Raw genomic sequence first — 16,310 nt, forward strand, 5'->3', positions numbered from 1 at the left:
AATATTTATAATTGCTACTGATAAAAAACAAATGACTTTACCTTTCAGTCCAATCCAATAACTGTGGGTATTGAGAGAGTTCTTTATATGATCCTCATCAATGCTTTCATTTTTAACAGTGTCTGACTGAACGGATGCCTGAAATGGAACTTGAATATTATGATCAAGAACATTATTTAATGGTAAAATACTGTTCAGACTTTTATTTTTTCTCAGCATCCCATTTAAAGTAGAATATTTTGCATCATGAATACTTTGATTCATCTCATTGTAGCTAGAACTGGTTCCTGGATCTGAATTATTATTAATGTTTAATGATGATTCAACCGAAGTAGTCAATTTTTGTGAAATAATACTTTTTAAATTTTTATGTTCATCTGAAATTAAGTGATCGGAGTAAAATCTATCATCGCAGATAAAACAAATACAACAGCCGCAATTAAATGATTTATAAATTGGATCAATATTGATTATTTCGTTATGTTCAACACTAGCAGTATGTTTATTCCATGTCAATGGCTTTTCGGCCCAATATTTACATGGTTTACAATAATAACCATAGAAATTTTTTCCATCATTGATTTCACTTAGATTTTCAACAAATTTTTTTAAAAGAGCTTTAACACATCCGTGTAATGTTTTATTTTCAGAATATTTTGTATTATTTATCTCATATGTTTTTATCATTTGTACCTTATTTTCATTTTTAAATAACGGTATTTTATTAATATTACTGTTGTTAGAAATCTGTGATGAAGTGCTTCCTGGATTTGAGTAAGTACTAATGTTTGATGATGATTCAGTCACAGTAGTCAATTTTTGTGAAATAATACTTTTTAAATTTTTATGTTCATCTGAAATTAAGTGATCGGAGTAAAATCTATCATCGCAGATAAAACAAATACAACAGCCGCAATTAAATGATTTATAAATTGGATCAATATTGATTATTTCGTTATGTTCAACACTAGCAGTATGTTTATTCCATGTCAATGGCTTTTCGGCCCAATATTTACATGGTTTACAATAATAACCATAGAAATTTTTTCCATCATTGATTTCAATTAGATTTTCAACAAATTTTTTTAAAAGAGCTTTAACACATCCGTGTAATGCTTTATTTTCAGAATATTTTGTATTATTTATCTCATATGTTTTTATCATTTGTACCTTATTTTCATTTTTAAATAACGGTATTTTATTAATATTACTGTTGTTAGAAATCTGTGATGAAGTGCTTCCTGGATTTGAGTAAGTACTAATGTTTGATGATGATTCAGTCACAGTAGTCAATTTCTGTGAAATAACACGTTTCAAATTTTCATGTTCAACTGAAATTAAGTGATCAGAGCGAAATTCATAATCGCAGATAAAAGCAATGCTACAGTCACAATTAAATAGTTTATAAACTGGAGCTATATTCACAAGTTTGTTATGTTCTAAACCAGAAGTATGTTTAGTCCATTTCAATGGCTTCTCGGTCCAATATTTACAAGGTTTACAATAATAACCATAAAAATCTTTCTCATTCGTTATTTTTGGTTTAGATACTTTTTTACTAAGCGCATTAATATCTAAATGTAATTTAAGATGTTCATCATATTTATCTTTTTCTTTTAATAATTTATTATCAAAAGAGGAATGGTTTTCACTCTTTTTAAATTTTCTACCATTATTGACATCAGAACTTAATTTTTTATGCTCAAAACAAGTCGTATGTAGTAAAAAAAATTCGGATGTACAAAAAAATGTAACATTACAGATTTTACAAACTTCAATACTGTACGTCATAAAAGACAAATGAACTTTAAGTTTTGAATATTGTTGATGTATTAAAGAATTTATATGACCTGCTATATTCTCAATCGATGAATTTAATGCATAATATTCACACGGTTGACAGAATAATTTCTCAGTACTTGGCTGTTCAATAACTTCGCGCATAAATTCATTATGCTTTTGAAAATCAATAGTACTTAGCCCCTTACTCGATTTAATTTTACTTTGACTTCTACTTAGACAATCATTTTTAGAAAGCGGTTTTGATTTTACGTGTTTAGGACTTGAAGTATTTAAAGAAGTATCTTCTGGAATAGGTTTTGTTACATGAGGTTCATTATTTTTCCTTTGCATCTGTTTATCATATGAAAAAACACTACTGTCAGCATACACTGACTTATCCAATCCTGATTTTTGATCACAGACAACACTACTACAACTATATATGTCTGTAGGCTGACTGATTTTTGAACTGGATTCTAAAGGTAAATTTGAATGATTATTAATAAACTTAAAGTTACAAATACTTATAAATTTTTCCCAATGATCAGTACTATTAAAATGAGCGATTTGAGTGTCATTCAAAATTGGTACAGTGATACCACATATTTTACAGTATAATGTTTTATTCGGCATGATATTGATATATTTTTCAAATGCATGTTTATAAAGTGCCATATTTTTCCAAACCGTGTCGCTCAAATGATTACTAAACAGATTGAAATAATGTAAGTGAGACTGGTGAGTAACATGTTCAATCAACGATACTGTATTACTATTGATACCGACTTCGCACACCATACAATATAAGTCATTTACTCCTGTTATATTATTTAAACAATATGTGATACAATCTTCGTACAAGTATTTAAAAAAAAAATGATCTCCCCAAAGTGATTCTTCAATTTTATAATCAAAATAAGCTCTTTTACTACATACTTCCCAAAGTGATAAAAGATAACCAGATTTTTCAAATAAGTTATTTAATTCTGATGATACTTCAACAGATATTTGTGAAGGATGTAAATTTTTCATATAAATAAGAAATTTATCAATATCTTTTAATGCTTTAAAAACATAATTTATATCAAAGCTTTGTGAACATTGCAGATTTTGTACATTATTAAAGCTCATCTTGAAATTATATAATGTATTTATGTACTGTAGGAATCATACAAGGCACAAAAACACTGTAAAAAAAACTACGTTTTAAAATAATAAAGTATTAATAATGACGATGATAATAATAATAATAATAAGAGTCCTGCCTGATTAAGATGTTAAACTGCATCTCCTTACTTCCTTTCTTCTACACCTGGAATGTTTTGAGGAATTAGAATTCTAGAAATTGATGGATGAGAAGTAAGAATGAAATTCTAACAAAGCCAAGTTTAATAAACCAATTTCTATAATGTTTAAGCAGAAAAAAAGCATAAATTCAGTATATACTTGTATTTACTTGCATAGATTGGATTACAGAATTCAGTGAAACTAAAAATTTCCAAAAAAGTAAAAACTGCGAGGGCGGTTCAGAAAGTAACCTCTGTTTGGTTATAAATAAAAAATCTGCATAGATAAAAATATTTTATTATATACAACTTAAAACTACAGCTTTTAACTATTTTTCAACATAGTCGCCATTTAAATTCAAGCATTTATCATTGTGTTTCACTAATTTACAAATACCTTCTTCATAAATTTCAGCCACCTTGGTACCTAGCCAACCTTTCATAGCATTTTAAAGTTTGTCGTTTTCATCTAAGTGCTGTGACACAAGCCATTTCTCCATGTGAGTGAACAGATGATAAAAAATATGTAAAAAAGAATTTTTAAAACACCACTCTTAAATTAAAAACAGTAGAAGGTAAAAAATAATTTTAGAACAATATCTCAGAATGTATTTAACAAAAAGCTTTGATGGTGATATGTAAGATTACATGAAAGTCATAGCTAAATATGACATTGATATTTTTGCTAATTTTTTCATAAGCGTGATGAATGGCCTAAAGAGTGGGGAGTGAAGATTTGTACTTCGACATGAGCTCCCCACTCTTTAGGACATTCATCATGCATAAAAAAAAATTGGCAAAAACATCAACTTTTAATTTGAAGCTATGTCTTCCACATAATCTTACATATTAGCATTAAAGCTTGTTCTCAAATCCTTTCTGAGATACTGTCCTAAAATTATTTTTTACCTTTTAGTGTGTTTAATTTAAGTGGTTTTAAAAATTATTTTTATATATTTTTTATTTTCTACTTTGTATATTTAATAAAAGAATGGTTTTTAAAAAGTTATTTTTATACATTTTTTATTTTCTACTTTTTAGTCTTCATAAGTTTACATTATAGCTGCGCTAGCGCACAGGTTTGAGTGATCTTTCGAAGTTTTCATGCCTCCAATATCCAATACCACAGACAAGAGTATAGGCAGCTTTAAAAGTTCATAGATTTTAAAATATTACTGTATATATTCATATGCAATTCAAAAATTACAAACAGCAAAAATCTTAGGTCTCTAGTCTCACGTATTAAAATCTCTCATGCATTCATACACTGAACCAGTCAGTAATGTCACTCAATACACCAAAGGAAATTCCGAATTTCCAAACCCCAGCCATAATTTAACATAAACCAGATACGATTCTATTTGCACCACCTATGTACACCTTAAACTTCGTCACTCTCAGTATAACACGACTGTTATATCCATATCAGCTACAACATATCACTCAACAATTCAATCAATTGAAATAACAGGTCTCATGGGTTATACAACCACCACTATAAATACCCAATAAACATCTGTCCATGTTTGGTTATGAGATAACCAAGTAAATATATATATGTATATATATATATATATATATATATATATATATATATATATATATATATTATAAGAACCACCAAACTTAACCTATGTCCGCTTTGCTCACTAACCTTGACTAGGGAACAAAGCGAGCATAGGTTAAGTTTGGTTAGAAGATTATATTTATACTTTTTTATTTATTTATTTTTTATATATATATATATATATATATATACATATTTATTTGGTTATCTCATAACCTAACATGGACAGATATTTATAATGGTGGTCATATAATCCATGAGACCAGAAATGACAATATCACAAACATGGATAATTCTTTCACTAAGAAAATATGCATGTAAACAAAGTTGTATAAGTTCAAGGGACATCTTTTTTCATTTAGCAACTTAAGGGCATCTTAGTGACTTGAAAATGTAACTAAAATATGTTGTCATCAGGAGCAAACCTGTATGCAAAATTTCAGAGAGAATGGATAAGCAGAAGTGCTTCAAAATTTGACTGAAAGGTTCCATACCGTGAATCTCACACACGAATTAATAAAAGAGTGGTAAAAATCACTCTGTGTCAAGTCTGGGCTGTAAGGGGATGATCAAAAATATTCCATTGGAATTGATTCAGAAGTTCTTGAGTTCTTTGAGCACAGTAAGGATGAGCATTGTCATGCAAAATACACAATACTAGATGACAGCATACCATGATGTTTGTTCTAAAGGGCGTCCCTAAGTTTCTTCAAAGTTTCACAGTACGCTGCTGAAGTAATCATCACACCACATTCCATAAAATCGACTGGAACTCACTTGGCATCCCAAAAAACTGTAGCCATAACCTTCTTCATTGACAAAGTTTGGTGGGCTTTCTTGGCTTGCATGGAGAACTGGTACGGCTCCAGGCTATTGACTGTTGCTTCATTTTGGTGTTCATGCAGGCCACCCAAGTTTCATCCGCAGTCACAATTCTCTTCAAAAAACTTTCACCTTCCGTGTCGCAGCGTGAAAGGAAGTCTAAGGCAGCGCCCATTCGTTAGGTTTGATGGATCTCTATGAGCATTTTTGGAACCAACAAAGTACACAACTTCTGGTAGCCTAATTTACTGGTAACAATCTCATACAAAACTGTACAAAAAATTTGCAGCAATTGTTTGGAAAGTTCAGAGATGGTGAATCTTAAATTTTCATGCACCTTTTCGTCAATTTCACTGACAAAATCATCACACAACAGAAGACTTACCACTCTTCTCTTCTTCATGGATGTTTATCCTTCCATTTTTTAAAAGTCGGACCCATTGCCGCACAACACAGTCACTCACAATGTTTGGGCACACATAGTACACAACTAATGATGGATGTCTGTCTGCTGCCAAAACATTTTGTGCCCAAAGAAATCTTATGACAGCATGCACCTCACAGTTTGCGGGATTTTCTATTGCAGCAATCATGTTTTTAGGTTATAACAAACAACGGGTAAAGTACACGGCTCACACTGACACAGCTGGAAGCGCACTGATTCAGAGAGTACATCGATGTGTCAATGGTGTCACCACTAGTAGTACTACTAGTGCTATACAATGGAGGTTACTTTCTGAACCGCCCTCATATTATCTACTTGTTAATTATTTATAGAATAACAGTTTTTACTTACAAACACAATTAATCTAGGTTATTTTTAATTAATCCTACTATTATAAAAAAAAACTTTTTATATTAATGGTTATGTACACACTTTTTTAACAATTAGCAATGTAGATATAAGATATAAAATGCATGATATTGCGTTCATATTTTTTTATGAATGCATCAAAAATTGAAATACTTACTGCTTGTCTTACTACCTCCAGTAGCCAGTAACTATTAATATTATACATAATGGTAGTGAAAAGATCCTGATCTTACTAAAATGTCATGAATAAATAAATAAAACACATGAATCCTGTGAAATAAAATGCCAACTGCTGCTGTGCTAGCACTAGGCACAAGATGGAAACACCTCCTTTGTGATTTTAAAAAAGAGTTAGTAAATCCCACATTTATAACCTGCATAGAAATAGTTTTATGTCATAATATAAGTTATCAAATAAACAACTTTCCCAAACAATTTCATCAGCTATGTAATGTCAGTCATGTAAGTTATTTCTAATATAAAAAAAAAGTTGGTAAATGTTTTGGTGGTAATTGTTAAAAGAGAAGTACACTTTATATTTCTTTCTAGGCTCTGTAAAAGAGGTAATGATACTACCAAAGGGTGTGCATGTTTAATCTCTTTATACGAGTTAGCTAGACAGGTGGGCAAAACTATCAGTCATAACTAACACTTGAAAACAACTCAAGTGTAAAACAGCTCAACATATTGACAAAATTAAGAATGTAATCGTCCCACACAACACTAAACTTATAATCTCATTATCATCCTCATCATTTCCTCTCCAGTTTAGGACATAGGCCTATTAAGGAAATCCCTTCAGCATTTCCTCAGACATCCTCATAACTTCTTCCAACTGAGGTAGTTTGAGGTGCGTATTCTTAACAAATGTTCTGTTCTGCCCATTTCTCTCTAAGTAAAAATCTTGTTGTTGATACAGACTATGTTTCAATTTTTTTGAACTTCTCTAATTCTATCCAGGAAGGACACACTCTTAGCACTCTGCAGAAAAGACATCTTGCTAGCTTGTATTGAGCTGTTTTATAAAAAAACCCAGGTTTCACAACCACATAAAAGCACTGGCATAACCATTGTCATACACAATTTTAGCTGGCTTTTAATTCTAGTCTTATTCTTTAGGTTTTGCTTTATAGTTTCACACATCGACCTAAAGAGATTAGTTTTAATTTTAATGTCATCTTCTTCATAAGGTAAAAAACGACATAGGCATTTGAAAAAGCTAACTTGTTCAAGAAGCTCATTTAGTAATACAATTTTTGATCTTATCATTAAAAACAATCACTTTCCAATTTCTTAACATGAAATTTCCAATTAAAATCTTTAGCTATTGTAGACTAAACTGCAGACCATTTTGACTCACACTTAAAATAATCAAATCATCAGCAAACACTAATGCAGTAATATAAATATCCTCAAGCAGAGTGACCAGAAATACCAAAATATACATTAAATAACACTGGCAGATAAAGACAAAATATCGAACTCCTAAATTAGTATTAACAAATTTTTTTCCACTGACAATCTTCACAGCAGTACCAATGTACAAACTCTTTATAACTTTACATAAATGCGCCTCCATTACCTTTTTTATAAAAATTTTCCAGCGTACTTGTCTTTAACCCTGTCAAATACTTTTTCACAGTCAAAAAACTCTATAAGCATTTCAAGTTCAAATTTCCTTCTTTTTTCAATAATCTACTGCAAAGTAAAAACATTATTCCATTACTAACATTAAACATTAAACATATAACATTAAACATTCTTCCATTACTATCACTTCAGATAGTGACAAACCTCAGGCAGAAAAGAATGAGAGGCTGGCATCAGACTCACGGTGGCCAAAACTTGGTCCAGAGTGTGATTGCATTTCAGTCAATAAGTGATCATCTGGCAATTCTTACCATCAATACTCAAATGTTTACCATCTACGCACCAACTGAAACCAGCCCAGACTCAGCCAAGGATGATTTCTATGTTAAGATCCAACAATCATGGGATTCCATCCCACAGACTGATGTAATCCTCTTGGCTGGCGATTTCAATACCAATACTGGTGCTGATCGAACTGGTTGGGAACAAACAATGGGTTACTTTGGACATGGAGTGATCAACGACAATGGACTGTGTCTGCTGTCCTTTACCAACACCAATAACCTGGTTGTTGGTAACAGTCACTTCCAGCTTCCTCAGAAATATCAGGTTACATGGTGAAAACCAGCTGACAAAGTATCTGCTGTATTAGACAACATCCTGATCAACTGCTGATTCTGGTCATCACTTAAAGATGTCTGTTCAATGCGTGACCTGATTGTGGGTCAGACCACTACCTTGTGCATGCAGTGATGTAACTCCAACTACAAAGAGCCAAATGCAAATCATGTCCACCAGTTAGGCTAGATTAGAAATGTCTACAGGACCCTGTCCGCAAGAAAGAATTCCAACTTGCGCTATCTGACCATTTTGCAGCATTGGCCCAAACTGAAGATGTTGACATTGAAGAAAGGCAAATCTCAAATCCTCTGATGCTCTGAGCGAAGGAGTGTGCCCAACCACCAGACATCAAGGGAAAATGTGGTTATATGATCAATGTCTCAATATGGTAGATGAATGAAAATGAGTCAAGCTGGTAAACTTCGAACAATATCGACAACTCAATAAGGTGATCTGCTGTCACCTGAAACAAGAGCATATTGGAACCAAGTGATGATTGACTGAATCAGCCTTGAAACATGAATATCACACACTTTATTGAACTCTCTCTGAAAATTGACTGGAAAGGCCAAGTCAACAACTGATAACATCCAAAAAGATGATGGAACTTTTGCAAGATCAACAACTAAGCTCCTTCAACACTGGAGACAGTTCTTTGAAAAGCTTTACAACCATGACCCACTACAAGGACCACCAATGCAGCCACCGCATGTTGAACCACCTGAGTTCCAAATGTCTGATGCTGAACCAAGAAGTGAAAACAACCATCCATGCTTTGAAAAATGGAAAAGCGCCTGGAGATGAGATCACTGCATAGTCCATCAAGGCCAGTGGTGCTGTTCTGATTCAGCAACTTCATGTGCTCCTCCAAACCATCCTTCTTTCTTTTTCCTGTTTAGCCTTCAGGAATTACCATTCAGGTATTACTTCAGAGGATGAATGAGCATGATATGTATGGGCTAATAAAGTATAGTCTTATATAGTCAAAGTTGTTTGACCATTCCTGAGATGTGTAGTTAATTGAAACCCAACCACCAAAGAACACCAGTACCCATGATCTAGTATTCAAATCCGTATAAAAATAACTCACTTTACTAAGACTTGAACGCTGGACCTCTCGACTTCCAAATCAGTTGATTTGGGAAGACACATTCATCACTAGACCAACCCAATGGGTTACCCTCCAAACCATCTGGCAGATGGAAAAGGTAACAGCTACCTGGAAAGGCTACAATTCCAATCCACAAGAAGGGTGACTACCGCGGCATAAAATTTATCAATTGTTGGCAGTTTTCATGAAAGTTATCCAATCATGCCTGGAGAAATTTCATTAGCAAACAACTTGCGCGGAGCAAGCTGGCTTTCAAGTAAACCGATGATGCTGTGACCATATATTTTCCCTTCATCATCTAATGGAAGAAAGAATTTGATGTGGAAAGCGAGCAGTTATCGTCTTCATCGACTTTCGATCTGCTTTGACTGTATCCACTGCCCAGCACTTTGGAAGACATTAGAGATCATCCCTCCAAAATTTATCAAGCTTCTCCAGGAGAGCTATAATGAATCAAGTCAGATAAGCATTCAAAGTGAGCTATCAGAGGAGTTTTCCATCCAGAGAGGAGTCTGCCAGGGAGATGATGCCCAGCACTTTGGAAGACATTAGAGACATAGATCATCCCTCCAAAAGTTATCAAGCTTCTCCAGGAGAGCTATAATGAATCAAGTCAGCTATCAGAGGAGTTTTCCATCCATCTGCCAGGGAGACGATGCCTTCCCACTGCTGTTTAACATCATAGTTGACTCCATAATGTGGTAAGTTTTCCAGGGCAGAAAGGAATTCAGTTTGGAGAGGATAGCTTTCTGACTGACTTGATGTTTGCCGATGACAATAGCATGTTCACAGACAGTAATGCTGTGGCCACTTATATTATTTATGATATCTCCCACATTGCCCAATCTTATTGCCTGATAATAAATGTGGAAAAGACACATGTATTAACAACAGAACGCTCATGCGCCGTCATCCAACTAGATGGTGTGCAAATTGAACAGCTGCAAGAATTCAAATACTTGGGCTCACTGGTCCAGGAGAAGAAAGTAGCAGCTACAGTGGAATTTACAGTGAACTGGTCAAGTAATCGCAGCATTTGCTTCCCTGAAGTGCTTGTGGAAACAAAGCAACATCTCGCTGAAGACTCAAGTTCATCTTTTCCAAACCCTGATGCTGTCAATTTTATTGTATGGAGCAGAAACATGGACACTACTTAAGACGGACTTGAGCAAACTTCAGGTGTTCCAAATGCGATGCCTACACCAGATCATCAGTGTCACTGCGATCACATCTGAAATGAGGATATCCACCATCACTGTGAACAACAGCCAACAATCGAGGAACAAATTCAAATATAAAAACTGCGATGGTTTGACCATGTCTGCTGAATGAGTAGAAACCGACTACCAAACGCCACCTAAGGATCAAATAATAATAATAATCTGATTATTATTATTATTATTATATGTACATGTATGTATTATATGTTATATATGTGATTATTAATATATCTGACTTGAAATATAGCCTGTACCTGATGTGTTGAAAGTTTTCACAACATCTTATATCCAACATACAGCAAAGTTATAATAATAATGACTGTAGCATTTACTTCTATCTCATTTTTTAAATATAGGCTGAACCAATGACAGCAGCCATTCTTAAGGTATAGGAGTATTTTGCCAACACATATTTACAAAGTGCTGAAATCAATGTTTGAACACAAGATCACTCTGTATTTAAATGATTCATGGAAACAGTGCCAGTGCAGATTTAGAGAGGGATGGAATCTTCTTTCTTCTTGTATGAAGATTACAATTTTTTATTTGAGATGTCTTAACAATAAGGAAGAGATGTTGGGTAAAAATCTGCGCAAACATAACATAGATACTGCTGTCATTTCTAAAAGGGACAAAAAATGTACAACATTAACTCTTTTTTAGCAGCATTAACAGGCAAAAGGGAGCAGTAGCTGGAACGGCCATTCTTGTTTCATAAATTGACTGACAACATGACAAAGTATGATTTTGTAAATGAAAAACTGTCAGATATAGGTTAAGGACGTTTGGAAACCTGAATATTTTGGTTGTTTATTTACCAGTGGGGGGAAAATCAGAAGAAAATGACAAATTTTATGATGGTTTACAGAGCAAAGCAGATGGTATTAATAGAAATGACTTTATAGTTGTAGATGAAAATTTCAAAACTCATATTGGAAATTCACCTGTAGGCAAGGGTGTTGTTGCAAGAATATTATTTACACTAAAAATGTGTTGGGAACATGAGTGTAATTAACAACAATGGTATGAAAGTTATTAATTTTTCACTTAACATTAACACTAAATCAGTTGAAAATTACCAATACATTTTATAGAATGATATTAACAAATATACATGGGAGGACTGAGACTTACAGTCCCTTATAGACTATATATATGTGTAAGTAAATGATAACTTGGGTAAAATTTTAGTGAATACACATGCATTTAAAGGTGCTGAGTTAAACTTATTATCTTCTGATACAAAAAATATCAGCACTAATATACTTGTACCAAAATTCATCAACATATGATAAGAATCAGTAAAAAAAAAAAAAAAGAAGAAAAATGAAATTTTAATATTAAAAAAGCATCAAAATAAAAAAACTACAACACGTGAAGAAATAGTAATATATTTATCCAGGCAGGCCGAATCAGCAGGAGTCACCTATTACCAGAACCCTTAATGAAATATTTTTAAACTTAATTAAAGCGTTAATTAAGACACATTTTCCTAATACACAATGAGAAACTTACAGACAGAATAATACATTTTTATCACTACACTGGTGTCAACATAGTCCTGAAAAAAAGCAAACTAAGATAATGACTTATGTTCCTTGTACTTTCAAATTGCACTCTAAATTATATTCACTGTTAAAATACAAACAGATAGCCAATTTCAACATATCCAAAGGGTAAAATAAAATAATTTTTAAAATAAATAGAAAACCAATTAAAACGTAATACACAACACATTAATTATTCAATACATCCTGTATCACAAAACATACACAACTTCATCAACCGACAACTATTCTAAAAATAAAATACAGTTTACAAGGTTAATAGTTACCCACTCACACTTAAGGATGTAATCCTATAAAGAATAAGAAAAAACACACTTAGTGACACGAAATAAAAATCATACAAGATCGGTAACATTTTCATGAAAGAAGGTTATTATGTCAAAACTGCAAATAAAAAACAAAAAATCATAAAATAAAGTAACGAAACAAACAGCAACCCATGAGTAAGCATATATTAAACTGCAGTGATTGCTCTCAATACATGGGATTCATATATTTTCACAATTTCTTACAAAGCACATATACAGCTTCTTCAAGCAAAAACAATATTAACATTTACAAGTCACCTCATTGAAACAGGATATGTACTAAGCTTGAGGTATACTTGTAAACCACAAGTAAATTTTACTCATTGAATATAATGATTTATCTTGATTTTTAATCAAGATATACATTGGCACATAGAAAAATACAAAATTTAAAAAACTATGTTATATGAACAAACACAATATAGATCAAATAAATTATTTTTCATCTTCAAACTAAAGAAGTTTTCAAAACTGATTTAATATGGGAAATTTTTAAGAAAGCCACCAGTATCTCCAATGATGGAACTGAAAATTAGCTTTGAAAAGATGCAGAACAATTTCCAAGTAATCATCATATGGTATTTTTTAATTCATTATTAATCTTCAATAGATTGCTTTGTTGTACTCCACTTACTTTTTCTATATTTTCTTCTTTCTTTCATTTTTCGTATCATTTCTTGTGTTATCCTAAGTTTCTTTGCCAGATGCCTTCATAGAAACCGATTCCTTTCTCTACAACTTCCCTCATAGGTGATTTTATACTTGACCATTCCTCTGCTGGTTCATTTTTACTTTTACCTTGCATAATTGCCTTTATAAGGATTTCACTCACTTTTACCCTCCCTATGCCCTGTAACCCCTCTACATTCCATTTCTTCACCTCCATTGCAATTTGAATTCTTTTTAATCTTATTTTCATTTCCATCATTAACAGAATATGATCACTTCCTATGTCAGCTCCTGGAAGCCCATTTGCCTTCTTGACAACATTCCTGTATCTGTTTTCAACCAAAAATGATTATCTGAAAGCGAAATCCATCTGTTTGTCTTGTCCAAGTATATCAATTTTGTTAATGATTCTTAAAAAACGTATTCATAATGAACAAATCCTTCTTTTGGCAAAATTCAAACATGTCTATCTAACCTTTCATTTCATGTTCCCAATCCAAACTTGCCCACTGTCTTTCCATCTTCACCTTCTCCTACTACTGGCTTCCAGTCACCCATAATTATTTTACAGTAATCCTGTTCCTTTTCCAAAAACTCATCAATGTTATTGTAAATCTTTTCAATATCTTCATCCTTATACTTTGAGATTGACATGTACACCTTAACTATTATTAGATCTTGAGAGCATTTCAATCCTTAAAGCTATTACTCTATCATATAGATAAATTACTTTCAGTACTCTTCTATCTTTTTACATATATTTCTACTCTTTTTTTCCCTCTTTCAATTCCAGAGTAATATTAGGTAACCTCTCATCACTCACCTTCCCTCCCATCTACCCTCGCTTATCCTGACAATAACAATTTTATTTATTTTTATCTCTCTCTTCAAGTTTTTCAACTAACTTGATAATGTTATCACATTCCACATACCTTTTCTCACTGTTTTGTCTGTTCTATGACACTCCTTCTGCTGCTTTTCCCAAAAATCTGAATGGAAAGGCATCCATATCCTAAAGCCATTGTCTTCCTATAGAAGTTTCTTATGTCTTTGGAGGCAATTTCTCACCTGCTGGGCAATAGATTGCCCCCCCTCCAAAGCCCTACTGCTCATCCGCTCTCTGAAAAGGCCATTTGACACTTGAAGGGGCAGAGCTCCTTATCCTGGGAGCTGTTTGGTCTCTTCGTTTGTTACCCACTTGTATATACCAACCAACTTTAATACATACAATCTTTGTCCTCACTCTATCAGAGGGAGGAGAATTTCAGGAATCTCCCTTCATTAAATCTATGACCTAATTAGCATTTATTACATTTTTTAGTACTTTTAGAGAGGTTTCCAAGAAAATTAACACCACATCATTGGTAATTTTTAAATAATTTTAAAATATGTTTTAAGTAAAGGATTACTTTTCAACTAGTAGCTTTTAGCAATAATAGGAGTAAAAATAGCAATTTACTTTTATTTATTAATTAGACACTGTATAGTGTACTATAATGATAAATCATTTTAAACAAACAGCCACATTCATTGTAGCATTGTGAAAATCTGTAAAAATATTAAAAGAAATAAGTTTTACATATGTTATATATTTAACCATCATGAAACTCTTTTACGTAAATACTACAAACAATGAAGTGATTAAATATAACATTCAGTCTCATGTTAAAAGAGATCAACTGCATATTTAATCTAACTTAATGATTACTATGTAAGGTAATACATTCAAAAAAGGATTAATAACAATCAATTTAATAACAATAACAATTTATTTTTCGTTTTATAGCATTCATAATAAAAGTTTTTTTTTTGTTTTATTGCTATGATCATAGTTCAAATTCAGTTCAAATATAGTGCATATGTAAACGTACATAAAAAAAGATACTATTCCATTTAAAATGTTATTAAAAACCAATATATATATATTGTTCGATAATAACAATATGTTATATATTATCAATTATTATGTTTTACATTGAAAACAATATAAAACATTATAATTATTGTACTGTTAAACACTCAATCAATTTAACTTCAGAAATATTGTATTTATATGAGTTCTGCACCTCTAACCTCAATCCCAGAATTACGAAATTATAAATTTAAAATTAGAACTTTAGCTTTTATTCTGTAAAGAAAACTGATAAAGTTCCTCCATATGACACCAGTTTAAAAAAATATATATTATTAGTGTGAGAATATTTAAAAATATCTTTTGTAAACAAATGTATCAAACAAGATCTCATAATAAACAGTAAGGGTTCCAACTTGATATCCTTTTATACAGTTAATAAATAAAAAGTCTTGTTCTCTCATCTTTAGATTTAAACTTATTAACTTTTTGACAAATCTTCAAACTCTCAAATTTTTTGATTTTAAATTGCATAGTACCTAAATAACAATAGAACAAAATAAAAAAGACCAAAATCCTAATAATTTACAAATTACGAAATTAGTGTTTTAAGAACTAACCTGGTCTACACACTGAACTCCTAAACTTACATAGATAACAAATGGTGAAATATATATATTTAATAGAAACAATCGCTAGTGAGTCCATCTAATTATAAATATGCAACACTTACATCATATAACTTTATACATAATTCTTGGGCAATATTAATCACTGAACTCACAAATTCTAAGTCCAATAACCTTTTCACAAGTGAGTAGAACTAGCGATTGGCACCTTCTCAGGGAGTTAACTCTTAGATCCCAATCGTTCTTATTCGTCTTCTGGCCATCCATCTAATTTTCTCAGTAATCATTTAGTAAACTGAATACCCCAACCAAGATAATCTCCACTTTGTGTAATTTTTCTCCTTTTATTTTTCCCAACACTTTCTTATTTCTTCCATCTACCTAAGGTGTTTCCCAAAACAACTCTTCAAAATTACCTCTTTTTCTGACAGTTCACATTTCCTAACAAAGTAATATTTTCAATTTTGCAAA

At 32.0% G+C, this 16,310-nt stretch overlaps 2 protein-coding genes across 5 annotated transcripts in view; one reads left to right on the top strand and one right to left on the bottom strand.

Annotated features, from left to right (window-relative positions):
• LOC142331740 (uncharacterized) overlaps positions 1-16,042 on the bottom strand; it is a 54,997-nt gene extending 38,955 nt beyond the window's left edge. The window contains exons 1-2 of one of the 4 annotated variants that reach the window (XM_075377796.1): positions 15,944-16,042; positions 42-2,969 (exon numbers count right to left, since the gene is read on the bottom strand). In XM_075377796.1, coding sequence (XP_075233911.1) covers positions 42-2,913 — 2,872 coding nt within the window. In that variant the 5' untranslated portion in view covers positions 2,914-2,969; positions 15,944-16,042. Of the gene's footprint in view, positions 1-41; positions 2,970-15,830 lie in introns of all 4 variants that reach the window. The other 3 variants (XM_075377797.1, XM_075377795.1, XM_075377794.1) reach the window with 3 other exon arrangements.
• Positions 8,081-8,482, top strand: LOC142330924 (uncharacterized). Its single transcript, XM_075376393.1, has one exon. It carries the CDS (start codon positions 8,081-8,083, stop codon positions 8,480-8,482), a length of 402 nt encoding a protein of 133 aa, XP_075232508.1.
• Positions 16,043-16,310: the final 268 nt, after the last annotated feature.

This window comes from Lycorma delicatula, chromosome 10, assembly GCF_047948215.1.
Source record: "Lycorma delicatula isolate Av1 chromosome 10, ASM4794821v1, whole genome shotgun sequence".
Taxonomy (NCBI): domain Eukaryota; kingdom Metazoa; phylum Arthropoda; class Insecta; order Hemiptera; family Fulgoridae; genus Lycorma; species Lycorma delicatula.

What these genes read in the sequence shown, in the direction of transcription:
- LOC142330924 (XM_075376393.1), top strand. Translation starts at nt 8,081, where the DNA reads ATGAGAGGCTGGCATCAGACTCACGGTGGCCAAAACTTGGTCCAGAGT.